Below are 21,125 nucleotides of genomic sequence, written 5' to 3'. Positions count from 1 at the left end.
ACCTCCCCTGAGTCCAAGGATGCTCTCATAATTATGGCTAAGGGTTTGCTTAGTTCCTTTGCCGCCTCCTTTAATAGATCTCATCCACCCTAGGTGCCTTTCTTATGTTTAACTTCAACGATTTCTCCTCCACTTTGCTCCCAGTTATTACAAAATCATTAAGCACCCTGCTACAATTTGATAACATTCTGGCATTTTCAATCCTTAATAACTCCTCGTGTGTGAATGTTGATGCAAAATACTCATTCAGTTTGTTTGCTACTGAGCAGGATGATCATCAATAGCTGAACCATCGATATCAAATGGACCAATCTGATTCATCCTTTTCCTTTTAGAGTTTATATAAGTAAAGAAATCCTTGCTGTTTTTCTTAGCATCCTTTGCCAAAGATTTCTCGTAATCTGCCTTTGTCTGCCTAACCTCCTCTGGGACTTGATTACAGACTAGCTTATATCTGCCATAGGCGTCTGAGTCGCTTGATAATTTATATGCATCCCATGCATTTTTCTTCTCTGCCACATGTCTCATTAGTTCATTGAACAGTATTTCTTAATAGGTATGAAATGTTTAGTAGCTTCCATGATTAATTCCTTGAATGCTTCCCACTTAGAATTTACTGTTCGTAACATCGTCAGTTTATCCCAATTGTACAAAATTTAAAAACTGTCTGAGACCACTGTACTCACCCTTACGGAAGCAAAAACCCTTTCCTTTACCCCTGATGGTAATTATATCTTTAAGTAAATCCCACATCAGTACACTGTGATCACTGCCACCCAGTGGTTCCTTTATCTGCAAATTCTTAATACACGAATGATCAATGCTGATTGCCCCTCGAACATGCTGCTGCAGAAAACAATCGTCCAATAAATCCACAAAAGTCTTACTAGTGTGTGAGTGACCAATCCGTAAGTTCCAGTCAATATTTGGGAAGTTAAAATCTCCCATTATAAGACATTCTGATTTACTATCCCACTCTATTTCTCTGTACAATTGTTCATTGTACTCTTTTGAGTCATTAGGCCTATAAAATACTCCTACTCTTATTTTTGCTTTTGCAGTGCTTATGTCACCAAACTGGCTCAGCAGTGCATTGTCCATCTATATCGACTGGATGCACTTCTTTTGATTTTATATTTTTCTATAAAGTGTTTAAGGGCAAAGGCCTCATGCTACGAGGTAGAATGACTATCATGTAGGTTAGTGCAAATTCATCATTTTAACATAGCTATTTATCAAAGTAGTTGAATTAATTAATTTAATTAATTAATTACATTGGCATCGTTTTGGTTATATCTCATATTGTGAATTCCTTCACAATGAGTTGCCATGGTATTGTACTACCTCGAATAAATAACACTTCACCAGTGGAGAAGACTATTGTTATTTATTCTCGGCAGATACCACCACCCAGACGGCACCATTTCAAAGCTTGTTGGCTTCTCTTCGGTGGGTGGGCAGGTACCCTGGTGTTGCAATAGTGACAACCCAGTTATGAAGTATAACTTCACAATATTTTTTTTTTTTTTTATGAAAACCCCAAACACGAAAGGTATCAAAACCTATAGTACTTAGTACCGTGCATGGGTTGAAGGAGAAGTATGGGGGGGAGGGGGATGCCGGAAACTTTGCTCTAGAGACTAAACATGGGTTTCACCACTTCAAGCCTCCAATAAGCAAAGTGGTGGTATTTCACCGGTTGATGAAAGCCATCTACCACCTTAAAGTATATGAGATATGTCTGATGGTGTGTAGTGATATAGACTATAAAGTGATTAAGGGCAAAGGCCTCGTGCTACAAGGTAGAATGACTGTCATGTAGGTTAGTGCAAATGCATCATTTTAACATAGCTATCTACCAAAGTAGTTGATTTAATTAATTAATTACATTGGCATCGGTTTGGTTATATCTCTGGTGCCATCTGGGTGGTGGTGTCCGCCGAGAATAAATAACAATAGTCTTCTCCACTGGTGAAGTGTTATTTATTTGAAGTAGTACAATACCATGGCAACTCTTTGTGAAGGCATTCACAATATGAGATATAACCAAAACGATATAACATATTATGCTGTAATATAATGTACAAAGTATATTCCTTTAATTATAATCTAGTCACCAGAATCTATAGAAAGATTAAAACATATATATGAACTGAATTCAAAGTGAGTCAGAAAAGGTAAATACAGGTAGTTCTCGCCTTTACGAGTTAATTCGTTCCTAGCGCGTGCTGGTAAAGCGGGAATTAAATCCCATAGGCAATGCAAAAAATAGGGGTTACGTACTTAACAGTGAAATTAGTTACCTAGTTAGTTTGTTTAAACAATGATTGATTTATCCAAAAAAATTAAAATAGCCTGTAAAATCAAGCAAATTATAATAATAAAGAAATTATTTATGACTTACAGATGTTTGTTCTTTATCATCATCGACTAAATGCACACTCGTTGATCGCTTATTATTGACTCGGCACTCATTGGTTTGTTGCACAAGGAGTCGTCTTCTTCAGAAATGCTTCGCTTCAAGAGGTGTTTGTTTCCAAGATAATCTTCTATTTTCTTTATAAATTTCAATAGATGCATAAGCATTTTTTAACGGAATGCACAAATTGCAACTAACAAGATTTGCATGGAGTAACAAATTTATGAAGCTTAAAAAAAAAAAAAAAAAGGCGCCTCCGTAGCCAGGTGGGAAGGAGCAGCAGTGCGTAGCACACGCTTCTTGATTAGACCGGGGTTCGAGCCCGTCACCACCAAATACAGAGGATGCGGAAAGGTCAGGGAATGACCACCGCATATCCCGGAGCAATATGGCCTTAGTTGCTAATGCTCCTAAAAACCAGATAACAAACAAACAAACAAATTAAAAAAAAAAGGAAGGAAGGAAGAGAAGATTCTGAAATTTTATTTGTTTTTTTATACAATTGAAGATTTCAGTAAAGGGGAAACACTTATTTCATCATAATAATGCAAAAAACCACAATTCCAGTTATCAGTATTTTTGCATATGAGTTTTACTACCCATAACATTGAGTTTACTACCTATTTATAATTGCTTGCAGTAACAGAAAAGCCCAGTAAACCGGAAAGTGCAACTTGTTTTTAATGTTTTATGGTCGTGACTTCCAGAAATGTGCTTTACAGAAATGTCACAAAGACATTCATAATCGGTTCTTATAACAGAATGTCTGATAATGATTAAAGTGTAGTGCATTTTAGTGATTTGAATTGGTAACTGATACAATTTGCGCTATAAAAACGACTTTTTAGAGAGTTATATAGTGAAAATTTCAACTTCAGAGGTTGTGGAACGAATTACCAAAAAACATTTATGAATGTTTAACATTCATTTTTTGCAATTAATGTTCATAATTTCGATTTTGTCGATACGTGATACTCTGAAAAAAAAAAAAAACTTGTAAAGTGAGATCTGCCTGTAAACTACAGAGGTAATAATTATTTTCTCATTTAAGCACAGTAGATATTAACATATGATTAAAAATTATAATTTTAGTTTAGCAGCCATTGTGTACATAAAGTATTTCAATTTTTTTGTTTCTATTTCTCTAATTTCTGTTTTATAACTTCTTGTTAGAAATGGTATGCCTGTCAGTTCCTAGTCCAGTAAATTTAAAAGAAGAAAAGGTCGAAAGTTTGATGTGCTCCAGTACCTACAGGTTTGATTGTCTTCCAAGAAAAACACAGCAACTAAAAGAATGTAAGTTATTTTTGCCATATTGGGGTTGAAATGATGAAATCTAGTCGTTCATTAAAAATCATAAATTTCTTATCATAAAATGTGAAATAATGCAGAGAAGCATTATTTCAGAAGATTTTTCAATAAATTTATCTGTCTCATACATTCGTTATAATACACATCTGAAAAATTGTAGCTAAAGTTTAACATAGCTAAATATAATATTTTGTACCTGGGAAACAGAGACCCATAAGTAGCATATAGAGGTGGGGGAGGAGGCTTCAGGACAATACAAGTAAAGAGAAGAATAGTATTATCCTCCAATATAAGACAATGGCAAAAACATATTTGGAAGAATGTATGAAGTGTGGTGGGGTGCTCCTAAAAAAAGCCCTTTTATAGAGCTTAAGAGGACTGCTGGATTGGTGAAGGCATTAATTGTTCTTACAAGGAACAGCTAAGCTGCAAAACTTGGCAGCTAGATATCATGGGGGAGCACTGATTAAAGTGTATAAGGCCCTGAAGGAAATGATTGAAATATATGTTCTAACTTGTTTGAAAGACTGAACCTAGAAAACAAAGCCCTGTAAGTAGCATACAGGGCTTGGGGAGGAAGAGTGCAAGTATGGTGCAAGTAGGGAGCATGGCATTATTCCTCCATCCAAGGCCACATTTGAAAAAGTGTATTCAGGTGTGGGGGAAGATGATGCAGAGTTTAGTAAAATTCAAAATACCTTTGTATTTCAAGAGATACTTTATTTCTTTCTTTGAAGGCTTAAAAAACTAAGGAAAAGCTTTGCAGCTTTAGTCTGGAGCAGGCTTGCTCAGGACTTGAAGTAACACAGCAAGTTCCTTCACACATTCTGGTATATTTATGGATGACAAGTTATAGTGTTTGTGCAGTTCATTGCCTTGCTGCCACAAATGAAAACTGTGATGAAGCAGGCTTAGAGATTTTTCACAATCTGTTGCAACTTGAAAGGTTAATATCAGTAGTGTAACTACCAGTGTGGTGCATTGGGGCCCATTGCCATCTGGCCAAAAACAGAAAAAAATTTGAGAAAAATGTAAGTTTTTTAGTTATGTTTATGCTAATATTCACTATGTCTACGAGCAATAATTGTTTTCATAGCTGCTGCTTCCAGAGCAATTTTTAAGGGTTTTTTATTTTTACCAAAACAAATATTTTGGGGGGGGCCACAAAACCTTGCATTAGGGCCCACTTTTTCTCGACACTGGTTAATGTCATCACTCAGAATGACATAACTTGATGTGACATAAAGTTAAATGCTTTCCTTTTGAGGCTCACTATGTACATAAAGTAGGAACTTCCGTTATTATTTCTTCAGGTCAGAATGACATCAATTTGAAACTGCAACTCCCTCTATAGACTGTTTAGTTTGTTTTCACAGTTGTGTCACAAAGTAATTCTAAACTTCAGTTGAGAGAGAGATATGTTTTAACACTGAGTAGGCATTACACCAATATCGTAATCTTCATAATTTCTACCATTCTGCTTAAAAAATTATTAAACAATGCACCCTAAGGCATATCATTTTGTATATGATGTGCAGTTTTATGACATTAAATTTGTCACAAACATTTTAATACCATGTATGAAGGCTGCTGCAATCAAGCAATTAAAGAAAACTTAAGAAATTACAAAACAAAAAAATTAAAACCAAAATTAACCAGCAAAAGTCATCACAGCACTCACCAAAGGGAGCACAACAGCATGGAATCTTGCAAAGATAGGTGCAGCTGCTTCTTGAATAGCTTTTAATGCTTACAATAATAATAACCTTTTTAATGCGTACATGCTTACATTTACTAAGATAAAAAAATAACACACAAGAATGTTTTTGGACCATAGTGACAACTTGATCATGGTTTATCTGCCACTGTGAAATTTCCGAAACATTTGAATTTCTGTCATGGGCCACTGCTTATTGGCACCAGCAAAGTGGCTATGGATATCCTGATGCAAATATTTAAAGCAGATTGATCTGAAAACCCTAGCTTAAAAATATGCTTGTTAATTTCTGGTTATATGGCTGATATCATATAATCAGGAAATAAGCAAACTGAAATACAAAATGAAATTTACTGTCAATCAGAACCATTCAAGAAGCCTAAACACAATGGGCTGTGTTAGGATAACTAAGAGTAGGAACAGATGTATGTATACTTGCATGTACACCAATATTAAAAGTATAGTTAATAAATTGGATGAGTTTAAAGTTGCTGGTCAAGACATCAAAGGCAGATATTATTGGGATATCAGGATATTGTTGGGGTCAACTTAGCATAGATGGTTCGACTATTGATGATGCGTGTCAGGAAGCTCATAAATTGAATGAGTATTTTGCATCTACATTCACATATGAGGATTTATTCAAAGAAAGGGAATGCCAGAAGTTTATCAAACTGTAACAGAGAGCTAAGTGATTTTGTCATAACTGAGAGCAAAGTGGAAGCAAAACTGGTGATGTTAAACATTAAGAAAGGCACCTTGAGTAGAAATGCATCACATGCCACATGCCAGTACTACTACTACTTGAGTAGTAGTAGTAGTGGCATGTGGTACTCGAGTAGTAGTGGCATGTGATGCAAGAAAGCATGTGATGACATGTCTGCTGACGAGGCTACTAGAGACGGTCGTGTTCGAAGCCGCTAAGTGGATTTTTCTTATTTATTGATTTGAAATTATTGTTTTTCTAAAACTTTTGATTTAAATTTAGTAGTATAACATTATTTTGTGATTTTCTGATTAACTTGGTGTATTTATTCTTTACTCGGCCTTGTAATTGCATAAAAGTATCGGTAAAGGTTTCCACGTGTTTCAACTCCGCTAGCGTTCGTAATTTTCCCGCCTTTGTGATACGATAGTTGTATGCCGTACTAGATAGCGTTAGTTGAACTTCGTTAGCAGTTAAATTGTACGTTTAAATAAATACATATAACGACTTAGATTACAAACGTAATATAATTAATAACATAACATAATTAATTATAATTAATTAATAAATTAATAGAATCATGACTCAGACCAGAGCAGCAAAGCAAAAGGCTCAAGCTAATGGAAGCGCTGTGGCTCAGAGCAGAACTGAGGGGGGCAGTTGTCCTCTGACTCACAGCCTTATAAAATGCACTGTTTGCTTGATGTTTGCAGAGCAATCGGGTACGGGACATGATACTGCCAAGGGGGATGTCTTTGTGTGTGCGCGATGCAAGGAGTGTATCGATATCAGGCAACAACTCGGCGTTCTTGTGGGCCTATATGAGAGCTTGAAGGACAGGGTGGATGCCCTCGAAGAAACTAAATTGAGGGGCCCATCAAGCTCTCAGCTGTCCACATCAACGCCAGAGCTTGCACTTGGGCATCACGTGACACAGAGACAACCCCCAAGGCAGAATGCGCTGGTCCCGAAGGAACTAGTAGTTGTTGGTGACTCTATTGTCAGGGAAACGGGGAACATGCTTTGTAAAAAAGATAGGTGGAACAGGACCAGGGTATGTCTGCCAGGGGCAAAGGTTGATGACGTTGTAGAGCGAATATCATCTTTTAAGGGCACAAAAGGTGATATAGTTGTACACGTTGGCACTAATAATATTAAGAGTAGGAGACCGGCAGAATTACTTAACAAGTACAGGTCACTGTTGAACAAAAGCCGAGAATTAGGGTTGAATTTGAAAGTGTCTGCAATTCTGCCCAGACACGATAGGAGGGAGTATATGATGAGAGCCTTGTCGATCAATTCGGCCCTGGAAAGATTGTGCAAGGCTCAAGGGGTAGAATTTTTTTCAGCCTGGACTGTACTTGTTAACAGGAGAGATTGCTTCTACAGGGATGGGATACACTTAAATAGAAAGGGTGCAAGAATATTTGCTGATGCCATCGAGGCAGTGTTAGGTGGGTCGGAAAACTGCTAGCTTGGGGGGAGACAAAGACCAATAGATTGACAGTAGCCACTGGCAGAGGTGAAAGAGATTCTTGCACTGCTTCTATTAGAATGAGCAGAAGCCTGAAAAACAAGATGCATGGTATTTCAGAGACTGCTGGGAGCCATTGCGGTACAAATAAACACATGGGTTGTGTTAGGGTAGCTAAGAATAGAAGCAGGTGCAGGTATACTTGCGTGTACACCAATGCTAGGAGTTTAGTAAATAAATTTGATGAATTTGAGGTATTGCTCAAAACATCAAAGGCAGATATTGTTGGGATATCAGAGACGTGGTGTCACACAGATATAAGGGATGCAGAACTGCAATTTGGGGAGTACAACGTCTACAGAAAGGATAGACAGGATAGGAAGGGGGGAGGGGTTATGCTATTAGTTAAAAACACATAAAAACCAAGGAAGTGAAGCCAGTCGACATCGCTGGACAGTGCAGTGTTGAGTCAGTTTGGTGTGACATAAGGAATTGGACATCAAAATTGAGAGTAGGAGTGTGCTATAGGCCTAATGACTCTGATGAGTATAATAAGGAACTGTACAGGGAAATAGAGTGGGCTAGTAAATCAGAGAGTCTTATAATGGGAGATTTTAATTTCCCAGATATTGACTGGAATTTGGGGGCTGGTTACTCACACACTAGCAGGGCTTTTGTGGATTTATTGGATGATTGTTTTCTACATCAGCATGTTCAGGAGGCAACTAGAGGGAGTAATACTCTTGATTTGATTATCAGCAGTGATTCTTCATGCATTAAGAATCTGCAGATAAATGAACCACTAGGTGGCAGTGATCACAGTGTGCTGAAGTGGGATTTACTGAAAGAGGTAACTACCATTAGGGGTAAAGGGAAGGGTTATTGCTTCCGTAAAGGCGACTACGATGGACTGAGACAGTATTTAAATTCTATACAGTGGGACCAACTGATGATGTTACCAACAGCAAATTCAAAATGGGAAGCATTCAAAGAACGTATCTTGGAAGCTACTAGGCTTTACATACCAACTAAGAAATATTGTTCAAGGTTTAGGCCAAAATGGATGTCAGATGAACTAATGAGGCATATGGCAGAGAAGAAAAATGGATGGGATACTTACAAATTAACACATGACACAGAAGCCTATGATAGATACAAGTTGATATGCAACCAAGTTACAAAGGAGGTTAGGCAGGCGAAGGCAGATTACGAGAAATCCTTGGCAAGGGATGCAAAGAAAAACAGCAAAGAGTTCTTTACTTATGTAAACTCTAGAAGGAAGGGGATGAATCAGATTGGTCCACTTGATATTGATGGGTCAACTGTTGATGATTCTGCTCAGGTAGCTAACAAACTAAATGAATATTTTGCATCGACATTCACACATGAGGAGTTATTCAGCAAGGGGAATGCCAGAGGTGTACTCAACTCTAGCAGTAAGCTACAGAATCTTGAAATAACTGGGAGTAAAGTGGAGGAGAAACTGTTGAAGATAAACACAAGAAAAGCACCCGGGGTGGATGGGATCTATCCAGTTATATTAAAGGAGGCAGCAAAGGAAGTAAGCAAACCCTTAGCCATAATTATGAGAGCTTCCTTGGACTCAGGGGAGGTACCCATAGACTGGAAATGTGCAAATGTGACCCCAATTCACAAAGGAGGATCAAAGGCTGACACAAGTAACTATAGACCTGTGAGCTTAACTTCTGTTCCAGGAAAATTAATGGAGGCACTGGTTAAAGAAGCACTGCAGGATCATTTAGACAAGACTTCAGTTATAGCTCAGACACAGCATGGTTTTGTTAAGGGGAAGTCTTGCCTGACCAACTTGATTGGATACTATGATGCAGTCACAAAAGAACTGGATGCAGGGAATAACTTTGATATTATATACTTGGATCTTAGAAAGGCTTTTGATACTGTTGCACATGAAAGACTGCTACACAAATTGGAGCAGTGTGACATTGGAGGCAAATTGCTGCTATGGATAAAGGGGTGGGTGAGTGGGAGAAGACAGAGAGTGGTAATCAATGGACACTGCTCATCGTGGACTAATGTTATTAGTGGAGTCCCTCAGGGCTCAGTGTTGGGTCCATTATTGTTTTCTGTATTTATAAATGATATTGATGATGGTATATCAAGCTTAATGTCCAAGTTTGCAGATGATACAAAGGTTGGCAGGGTTGTCAAGGACACTACTGACACTACACTGCTGCAACAGGATCTGGAAAGGTTGAGCAGATGGGCTGAGAGGTGGCAAATGAAGTTTAACATTGACAAATGTAAAGTACTACACATGGGAAACAGCAACCCCAGAGCAACGTATCAACTCTGTGGTACTACACTGACAGTGGTAGAGAATGAAAGGGACTTGGGGGTGATTGTGCAGGCAGATATGAAGTTCTCTGAGCAGTGCAGACGGGCTGCAAGAGTAGCTCATGGAGTATTGTCAATGATATACAGGAATTTTTCCAGCAGGGATAAGGAGGTGATTATTCCATTGTATAAGGCGATGGTCAGGCCACACCTAGAGTACTGTATACAGGTCTGGAGGCCTCATTTCAAGAAGGATGTAGAGCTGCTGGAACGAGTACAGAGAAGGGCAACAAGATTAGTGAATGGAACAAAGGGGTGCTCTTACGAAGAAAGGCTTAAGTTTTGCAAATTACAGTGTCTGGAGACTAGGCACCAGCGAGGTGATCTGATAGCGGTGTATAAAGCCTTGAATGGTTTAAGCATGCTCAATGCTGATGGGATTCTTCCTCTAGCTCAGAAAAATCACCTGAGAGGGCATAAATTCAAATTGAGGAAAGATGTAGGATAGACGTGCGGAAATTTGCCTTTAGCCAGCGGGTGGTTGGTTGGTGGAACAGACTGCCATCCCTTGTGGTGGAGGTTGATAGCCTAAATAAGTTTAAGGCTCAGCTGGACAGGTATTTTGAACGAACAGAGGGGTGAAGTGGAAGTGGGTTTTTTTTTTTTTTTTTTTTGGCTGATGCTGCATAAGCTTGCTTTCTTGCATCAAATGCCTCTACTAATGCTAATGCTAAAAGCAAGTGTATGAACTTATGCAGCTTCAGCCAAAAAAATAAATAAATAAAAAAATACGAAACAATTCCCTGTAAATGTTTGTCCAGTTCCTCCTTAAATTTATTTAACCTATCAACTTCCACAACAACAGATGGAAGTTTGTTCCAGCAATTAACACCCGCTGGCTAAAGGCAAATTTCCACACATTTGTTCTACATCTGTCTTTCCTCAATTTGAATTTATGTCCCCTTAGGTTCGTAATCTGAACAAGTGGAAGAATCCAGTCAGAATTCAGAAATGCTGAACCCATTCAAGCCTTATACACCTAAATCAGATCACCTTGCTGGTGCCTAGTCTCCAGCCTCTGCAGTTTGTAGAACTTAAGCCTCTCTCTGGATGGGATCTATCCAGTTATATTGAAGGAGGCAGCAAAGGAAATAAGCAAAACCTTAGCCATAAAAAAATTATGAACGCTTCCTTTGACTCAGGGGAGGTCCCCATGGACTGCATGTGTGCAAATGTGTCCCCATTTCACAAAGGTGACACAAGTAACCATAGACGTGGTAGTTTAACTTGTGTTCCGGGGAAAATTAATGGAGTCACTGCTTAAAAGAAGCTTTGCAGGATAATCTAGACGTAACTGCAGTAATCTAGGTGGTAGATGACTTTCATCAACCGGTGAAATACCACTACTTTGCTTATTGGAGGCTTGAAGTGGTGAAACCCATGTTTAGTCTCTAGAGCAAAGTTTCCGGCATCCCCCTCCCCCCATACTTCTCCTTCAACCCATGCACGGTACTAAGTACTATAGGTTTTGATACCTTTCGTGTTTGGGGTTTTCATAAAAAAAAAAAAAAAAATAGTTAAGGCACATGTATTTGTTAAATGGAGGTCTTGTCTGACCAGTTTTATTGGATACTGTGATGTGGTCACAAAGGAACTGGATACAAAAAATAATTTTGATATAATATACTTGTATTTCAGGAAAGCTTTTAATACTGTTGCACATGGAAGGCTGCTGTACAAATTGGAGCGGTATGGCATTGAGGGCAAGTTACTACAATGGATAAAGGGGTGGTTGAGTGGGAGACGACAGAGAGTGGTAATCAATGGACACTACTCTTCTTGAACTAATGTTATTAGTGGAGATCCCCAGGGTTTGGTGCTGGGCCTGTTGTTTTGTGTAGTCATCATTGATATTGATGAAGGTATATTGGGTTTAATGTACAAGTTTGCAGATGATACAAATGTTAGTAGGATTATTAACGACAGTATGCTACTGCAACAGGATCTAGATAAGTTTGACAAATGGGCTGAGAAGTGGCAATTGAAGTTTAAAATTGACAAATGCAAAGTTCTGCATATGGGTAGCAGTAACTCAAGAGAAATGTACCCACTGTGTGGTACTACACTCAGGGAAGTGGAGAATGAAAAAGACGTTTGGGTAATTGTACAGTCTGATATGAAGTTTACTGAGCAGTGCAGAAGGGCAGCCAGAACAGTTCATGGAGTCAATGATATATAGGAATTTTGCTAGCAGGGACAAGGAGATGATTATCCCATTGTACAAGGCAGTGGTCAGGCCACACTTTGAGTACCGTGTACAGGTCTGGAGGCCTCATTTTAGGAAGGATGTAGAGTTTCTAGAATGAGTACCATGAAGGGCAACAAGATTTGTGAGGTGCTCTTACCAAGAAAGGCTTAAGTTCTGCAAATTTCAGTGCCTGGAGACTAGGCACCTGTGATGTTATCTAATTTTTATTTTTTATTTTTTTATTGAATCAAATTGACATATTAATTTATTTTCTAAGAAGTATCTTTATTCCTAGTAACGATACTTAGTTTAAAATGAACTTAGATAGAGATTTTGTAAGTTATTACTTAGTATTGGTAATGGTATCTAATCCACGCGTTGGAAATGTTTTCGCAGCTCTCGTGAACGCTGTTTTTAATTTTATTTAGCCATTTTATTGACTTAATTGTTATAAACACTAATTAATACTTAGTGTCCATAGATTTACTGTTCGTAACTTGCGCCATTGTTATACGATAAAACATATATTCCGAACTAGATAGTGTAAGGTTTAACATAAAACTAGATAACGAAAAAAAAAGTAGCACTGTATTAGAAACCTGTTAGCTTAGTATTATCAATTAATCAGTAAAATTTACTAATCTTATTAAATTTCATTTTCAATTGAATTGTACTTTTTTAACTAAATATGCATAACGACCTAGATTTTACAAACAACATTAAAAATTAGTACATAACTTGACAGGAGATAAGAAAGTCATATAATGTAATTCGGAGATAATACTTGATACTGAAATACGTCTATATCTTGTTATAACTCCATTGGGATATAAGTTTAGGGGTTATATTTTTGTATTGAAATTTTATTTGAAATTGAATCGAAATCATGACTCAGACCAGAGCAGTAAAGCAAAAGGCTCAAACTAATGGGAGTGCTGTGGCTCAGGGGAGAGAACTGAGGGGTGGGGGGGGGGTTGTCCTCTGAATCACAGCCTTTTGAAATGTACTCCTTGTTTGATGTTTGTGGACAATCAGGAATAGGACATGATATTGCCAAGGAGAACATCTTTGTGTGTGCACAATGTAAGTAGTGCGAGGAAATCAAGCACCAACTCAGCATTGTTATGGCCTATATGAGAGCTTGAAGGACAAGGTTGGATGCCCTTGAAGAATTTAAATTGAGGGTTCCATCAAGCTCTCAGATGCCCACATCAATGCCAGAGCTTGCACTTGAACATCACGCAACACAGTGGCAATCCCCAAGGCAGAATGCGCTGACCCCAAAGGAACTAGTTGTTGTCGGTGACTATTGTCAGGGAAACAGGGAACATTGTGCAAACAGGATAGGTGGAACAGGACCAGGATATGTCTGCCAGGGGCAAAGGTTGATGATGCTGTAGAGCAGATATCATCTTTTAAGGGCACAAAAGGTGATATTATTGTATACGTTGGCACAAATGATATTAAGAGTAGAAGAACGGCAGATTACTTAAGTACAGGTCAATGTTGAAAAAAAGCCGTAAGTTAGGGTTGAATTTGAAAGTATCTGCAATTCTGCCCAGACATGATAGGAGGGGGTATATGATTAGAGCCTTGTCGATCAATTCAGCCCTTTAGAGATTGTGCAAGGCTCAAGGGGTGGAATTTTTCTCACCCTATTCTGTGCTTGTTAACAGGAGAGACTGCTTCTACAGGGATGGAATATACTTAAATAGAAAGGGTGCAAGAATATTTGCTGATGCTATCAAGGCAGTGTTAGATGGGTCGGAAAACTGCTAGCTTGGGGGGATAAACAGACTAATAGATTAACAGTAACTACTGGCAGAGATAAAAGTGGTTCTTGCATTACTTCTATTGGAATGAGCAGCAGCAGCAGCCTGGAAAACACAAGGTGCAGGAGATTCCAGAGACTGCTGGGAATTATTGCAGCACAAGTAAATACATGGGCTGTGTTAGGGTACCTAAGATTAGGAACAGATGCATGTATACTTGCATATGCACCAATGCTAGGAGTTTGATAAATGCATTTGATGAATTTGAGGTGTTGGTCAAAACATCAAAGGCAGATATTGTTGGGGTAACAGATGTAAGGAATGCAGAACTGAAATTTGTGGAGTAAAATGTGTACAGGAAGGATAGACAGGATAGGAAGGGAGGAGGAGGAGGGGTTATGCTATTATTTAAGAAACACATAAAATCCAAGGAAGTACAGCCAGTCGACATGACTGGACAGTGCAGTGTCGAGTCAGTTTGGTGTGACATAAGCACTGTGAAAGCAAAATTGAGAGTAGTATGTTATAGACACTGATGAGTATAATAAACAACTGTACAGAGAAATAGTGTGGGCCAGTAAATCAGTGTCTTATAATGGGGGATTTTAATTTCCCAGATATTGAATGGAATTTATGGGTTGGTCACTCACACACTACCAAGGCTTTCGTGGATTTATTGGATGATTGCTTTCTACAGCAGCATGTTCAGGAGGCAACTAGGGCGAGTAATACTCTTGATCTAAGAGTAGTGATTCTTCATGCATTAAGAATCTGCAGATGAAGGAACCCCTAGGTGGCAGTGTTCACTGTGTGCTGAAGTGGGATTTAATCAAAGAGGTAACTACCATCAGGGGTAAAGGGAAGGGTTTTTGCTTTTGTAAAGAGGACTACAGTGGTCTGAGACAGTACAGTGGAACTTCTCTATTACGAGCTTCTATTTAACGAATTTCTCTATATTACGAATTTTTTCGCAAAACATTGTACCTTGAAACGAAATTACATGTAAAATTAACCCCGTATAGCGAAGTGTTAGTCTCTCTATAACGAATTTTTAAAAAATTAGTAAAAGCATTTTTGAAGAATTTCAAGCATTTACTGCTAAACAGCCGCTCAAATATACTGCCTCCTTCCTTCTGAAATTGCGCATTAGCATCTGGAATTAAATAATCATCCTTTTAGTGAACACATGTGGCCATTGACGCCCATAGGAGGGTCTTTGTTTCATTTTTGTTACAATTATTAAAAGGTTTTCTTAAAGTGATCGTAAACTTTACAATAAATAGGGTAGATTTGTAAATTGATGTTGGCTCAGGAGAAAACAAAATTTGCTGCGTTAAACCTTTAGCATGCTGCGGCGGCATTACATAGAATGCTACCATAGTCGGTTTTTAGTAACACCTACTGAGTGACATTCGCTTCTCACCTCAACTGTACCATGTGACCTTTCTGTCAATCATTATATGATATGTCCATTCTCATCTAACTGGACTCCCAGTAGATGGTTTTCATGAATTTTTTTTTATTATTATTTCGTTAATCATCAATCACATAGGCTATATGCTCTTGTATTTTTTTTTTCTAAAAAGTAACATACAGCATACATTAATCATAAATTTTCTTTTGTGTATATATGAATGAAACAGAATAAAAGAAATTCACAAACTCGTATATTTCTTCAAAGTGATTGATAGGAAAAATCATGTGATACTGTTGAATTGGCAAGCAAAAGTCATTGAATACGCAGTACTAACAATTCACTATATGACCAGCACAGCGAAGTTTGTGGTGTGTTTGTTGGCAAGAGCTGCAGTAGAGTAATTTTTACAGTTGCGGAAACAATGTCGAAGAGAAAGTGTTTAAGTATTAATGATAAGGCAAAGATTTTTATGATATTGACCAGGTTTTAAGAAAAAAGATGTTGCGGAGAAATATGGCATACCTGCAAGCAGTTTATCTACGATTTTAAAAAATCAAGAATCAATTTTAAATGCAATTGAACGAGGAGCAGACAAGAAGCGAATTAAGTTGTGTAATACGAAGATGTTGATAAAGCTGTTCTAAAATGGGTGCAAATGATACGTGAAAAGAATATCCCAATATCGGGCCTAATAATTAAGCAACAAGCTCTGAAATTTGCACAGTCCCTTGGACATACAAAATTTAATGCGAGCACTGGGTGGCTACATAAATTTAAGAAGCACCACAGAATTGTGGAAAAGGTTATCTGTGGAGAAAGTGTTAATGTAAGCGAAGAAGATTGCAACAGTTGGAAGAACAATACCTTAAAGAAGATTTTGGAAGAATATGAGCGTAAGGATGTTTTTAATGCTGATGAAATAGGTTTATTCTTTAAATGTTTACAGAATAGAACACTTGCTTTTAAGGATGGTAAATGTTTTGGCGGAAAGCAAAGAAAGAATCACTGTGCTAGTTGGAGCAAATATGACAGGAAGTGAAAAATTAAGACTTTTAGTCATCAGAATATCAGAAAACCCAAATGTTTTAGAGGCACAAAATCTTTAGAAGTTGACTACACCTTTAATAAAAAAGCATGGATGACAAGTGATATTTTTGAAGAATGGATATTAAAACTAGACAAGCATATAACAAAAGGAAAATCATGTTGGTAACTGACAACTGTCCGGCACATCCTGCCAGTATTTCTGCCAAATTTAAAAGTGCAAAGTTGTTGTTTTTACCACCAAACGTAGCGTCAAAACTCCAGCCAATGGATCAAGGCATTATTAAAAATTTTAAATTTCATTATTGAAAGAGAAAGAGAATAATAATGAAGATTATCAATGCGTTATCAGAAAATAGAAACTTGGAGGTTACAATTAACCCTAGAGATTGCATCTCTGAACTGGCAAAAGTTTGGATAAACTATGTCACCGAATACACTATTCAAAATTGTTTTTCGTAAGTGGGATTTGCATTGAATACAGAAGTAGAACAACAACTGGACGAACAAGATGAACTGCCCCTTTCACAACTGAAAAACTTTTGGACATTATTAGAAATGTCCAGAAACATCGAAAATGAAATAACACTGGATAGTTGTGTTTATGTAGATCAAGATCTGACTACAGCAGAACATCCAAATGAAGATGAAATACTGCTGAACAGTGTTAGACGCGACCATGATCACGAAGAAATTAACGATGACGCTGAAGACGCATCAGAACAACTCGCAAAGAAATGATAAACACTTTTAAAATGGTTCGTATGAGTCTACAGCTTTGCGAAAATGTTCCTGATAATGTTTTTAATGCTCTGAACAAATGTGAGGTTTTCTTTGAGAATCAGACAATTTTTTAATTGTACTGTGCAAACGAAAATTGCAGATTTTTTTTTTTAATTTGTGATACTTAATGGCGAAAATTGTGTAAATGTGTAGAGGTACTAAACAATGAAGAAATTACAAATGCAGACTTAGAATCTTGCCACCTTAGTGTAAAACGGGCTACAAAGGGCAAAAACCAGGTAGAAAATACAGATCAAAAGGAGAATGATAATTTAGAGCCATAAATAACAAAAACAGAGGAGAGGAAATTTCTGCTTATAAATCAAATAGAGGATCCCATAAGACAAATTAAAGAAATGAAACTGTTCCTAGAAGAGTTCCTTTATAAACAGACAAATATGATTACATCTGCAACAGGCGCCTCCGTAGCCAGGTGGGAAGGAGCACCAGTGCGTAACACACGCTTCTTGATTAGACCGGGGTTCGATCCACCAAATACGGAGGATGCGGAAAGGTCAGGGAATGACCATCGCATATTCCCGGGACAATATGGCCTTAGTTGCTAATGCTCCTAAAAACCAAATAACAAAACAAATAACATAACATCTGCAACAAAATTGCAGACAGTGAACTGCTGGTCTGTTTTGGAACATAGAGTGGTTGAACTTAATACAGAAAACAAAGTATTGAAAGCAAAAGTAGAAACGGTGACTGAAGAGAAGAATAATTATAAAGAAATAAATACTTTGACTTACGCTGTAGTAGCAAGGGCCACCAAAGCAGATTCATCACAAACTAAACAAATCAACAGTAAGACTAAGGAAATACCAAAGGCAAAAGAAACAAACATAATCATTATAAAGGCTAAACCTGACTCTACATGCAAATCCAGCGAGGCAAGCAGGTAAATAACAAAGTGAATAACATAAGAAAAATAAAAGATAATGGAATTTTAATTGAATTAACAAATAAAGAGGATGTTAAAAAGATTGAAGCCAACCCAGAGGTAATAAAACTGGGACTGCAAACAGGAAAACCAAGGGGCAGAACCCCAACATTATTATATTTGGCATCCCTGAGACAACTTTGGAAAGAGATCTTATGTTGGATTTCTACAACAAAAATTTTATCAATATAATGGAAGAACTGGACGAGTTTGCCAAAGAATTTCTTCTAAAAAGAGGGACAAAAAACACAAGAAATGGGCAATTCAATGTCATTGTGGGAGTGTCGCCCAGAATTCGGAAAACCTACAAGGACAGCAAAGAGTCTATGCTGGCTGCACCAGCCATGAATTCAGGGAATTCTTTCCTGTACAGCAGTGCTTTAACTGTCATAAATATGGCCATACTGCCAGAGACAGACTGCAGTCAGAATTCCCATGTCTGTGGCCACTGTGCAGTCACTGGCCACAATTACAAGAACTGCCAAAATAAAAATCAGCAGTCAAAATGTGCTACTTGTAAAGTGGCATGGCTGACTGACTATGCACATAGTATCAGGGATGATAAATGCCCCTGTTATAAAAAAAAATGGTAAAACTTATGCAATCAAGGACCAACTATGGGCCAGATTGAAAACATAAATGTGACTAGGGCTCTAAATCTTGTCCAGTTGAATGCTCAAAGAGCAAGAGCCATTGTAAATCAGATCAAACTCAAATTGGAAGAAAATAATATAGATATCCTGGTACTCCAAGAGCCCTATACACATATGCGTATGGTTCAAGGATACCCAAGGGGCTATAAAATAATAGAATACACCTCAGGTGTCCCTTCTACAGCAATAGTAGTTAAAAATACTGACCTTACAGTCACAAGGGTGGGTCACCTCTGCTCTCCAGTGGCAGTGTGTGCTGATATCACCAGTGCTGTAGGACAGTTTTATATTATTTCACTATATTCTAGACCAAGTGAAGCTATAAATCCATCTATTAAATACCTACGAGCAGTCATAGAATTGTTACCTACTGCAAATATCATAGTGTGTGCTGATGTCAACTGCCAATCAGCCTTATGGCATAGTCGTATGGAAGACAGGACAAGCACACACAATGACCAGATACTTTCAGACTATATAGCCACCTCACCCTTACAAGTGCTAAACCAACCAAATAACCTCCCAACTTTTAGCAGTACCATGTGGGAGAGTGACATTGATGTTACTCCTGCCACCAACTCAATAGCTTATAAAATTACAGACAGGTGTGTCCAGCCAATCTGGACCACATCGGATCATAGAGCCATCACCTTCAAACTAAACAGGCAATTACAAACACCCCAACACTCCTTGTTGGATATCAAAAGGTATAACCTCAAAAGGGCAAACTGGCAGATTTTTGTAGAACATGCAGTAGCTCAACTGCAAAGACAGGAGTGGTCTAGATCAAGCAACTGTAGCCTGGACAAGCAAGCACTGACTATGACAAACATTTTAACAAAAACAGCAGACCTGTCTATCTCACAGAAAAAACTGGGGAAGCAGGCAGTCTCCTGGTGGTGCCCTGAACTGACTATGCTATAGGAGAAGGGTGCACCAGGTGAGGAGAAATTTTCAGAGCCAGAACATCTTGGCCACAAAATGAGGTGGATGCACTGAGAGATTCTTATAGAACTCTCAGGAATCAGTATACAGCCCTCATAAGGGACAAGAAAAAGGAATGCTGGTGGCACTTTGTGGGAACCACTGGAAACAATAACCCTTGGGGAGTTGTCTACAGAATAGTGACCAACAAGCTGCCAAGAGAAGATGTCTTAGAAAAAACTGTCAAACCAGATGGAACCCCAATCCTGTGTTGGGCAGACTCTGTAAATAACATCCTAGACAATATTATTCAAACTTAAACTGGTGATCTTTCCCCCACCCAGCTGGACATTATAAAAGAAAACACTAAATATGACAATGCCAATATTGAACCTCTGTTCACTATACAAGACTTAGAAATAGCACTATCTAAAACCAAAAACAATAAATGCCCAGGTTTTGATCTCTTAGAGGTGAGATTATTAAAAAATTAGCAGAAATAGCACCAGACAAATTAATAGCACTATATAATAACTGTATATATTCCCAAAGAAGGTATATTCCCAAAAATATGGAAAAAAAGCAGTGTTAAGATTAATTCTCAAAAACCCTACTCCCTGTACTAGTGAAAATATATGAAAGACTAATATATACCAGATTAGCCCAATATTACATAGAAGCAGGTTTATATTCCTACAATCAGTATGGTTTTAAGCAGGGCAACTCTACAGAGGATGCCATGCACTACCTACTGACAACAGTTAAAAACACAGAGGAGAAATATATGCTAGCAATCTCCATTGACTTTGCTGGAGCATTTGACTCGCTCTGGTGGCGTAGTGTCCTTAGGAGACTGTGCCAGGCAAATGCCCTACAAAAACCTCTATAAGGTAATAAACAGCTACCTTACTGACAGAATTGTCTCAGTACGCACAAGGTTCCAGGAATTGACACGCCCTGTGAATAAAGGCTGCCCAGAGGGTTCAATCCTTGGCCCTTTCTTCTGGAACATTGTTCTGGGCAAATTTCTGGCCTTGGATCTGGACCCCGTGGAAAGCCTGGCCTTTGCAGATGACATGATTTTCCTTGTAAAAGGTAACACACGAGTGGTTGTAGAGCAAAGATCAAATGCCGCCCTCTTGCAGCTGCAGGAGTGAGCACAAATGCACATACTCAAAATATCGCCTGAAAAAAACAAACAAATACTTCTAAAAGGCAATTCGGACATAAGAAGACGTCCACAAATCAAAATTGACACCACTATAAAAATGGTAACAGAACTAAAATATCTTGGAGTGGTCTTTGATTCAAAATTAACTTTCTTTTTACCCCCATTTGATCTACTTGGCGAAAAAGTGAGAAATTATGCAGGTATGATTGCCAGGATTAGTCGAG

The 21,125-nt window shown here is 38.0% G+C and overlaps 1 protein-coding gene across 1 annotated transcript in view; it reads left to right on the top strand.

Annotated features, from left to right (window-relative positions):
* The window catches only part of LOC150089325 (elongation factor-like GTPase 1), a 549,838-nt gene that overhangs the window by 161,317 nt on the left and 367,396 nt on the right, over window positions 1-21,125 (top strand). Inside the window, exon 13 of the mRNA XM_090389043.1 lies at window positions 3,593-3,715. Within this exon, the coding sequence (XP_090245169.1) occupies window positions 3,593-3,715 (123 nt within the window). The remainder of the gene's footprint in view (window positions 1-3,592; window positions 3,716-21,125) is intronic.

Source organism: Mastigoproctus giganteus, chromosome 2 (assembly GCF_048544385.1).
Source record: "Mastigoproctus giganteus isolate SK-2022 chromosome 2, ASM4854438v1, whole genome shotgun sequence".
In the NCBI taxonomy this organism is placed as follows: domain Eukaryota; kingdom Metazoa; phylum Arthropoda; class Arachnida; order Uropygi; family Thelyphonidae; genus Mastigoproctus; species Mastigoproctus giganteus.
Note: the sequence above shows the minus strand (reverse complement) of the source record. Positions and strands in the feature narration are given on the sequence as shown.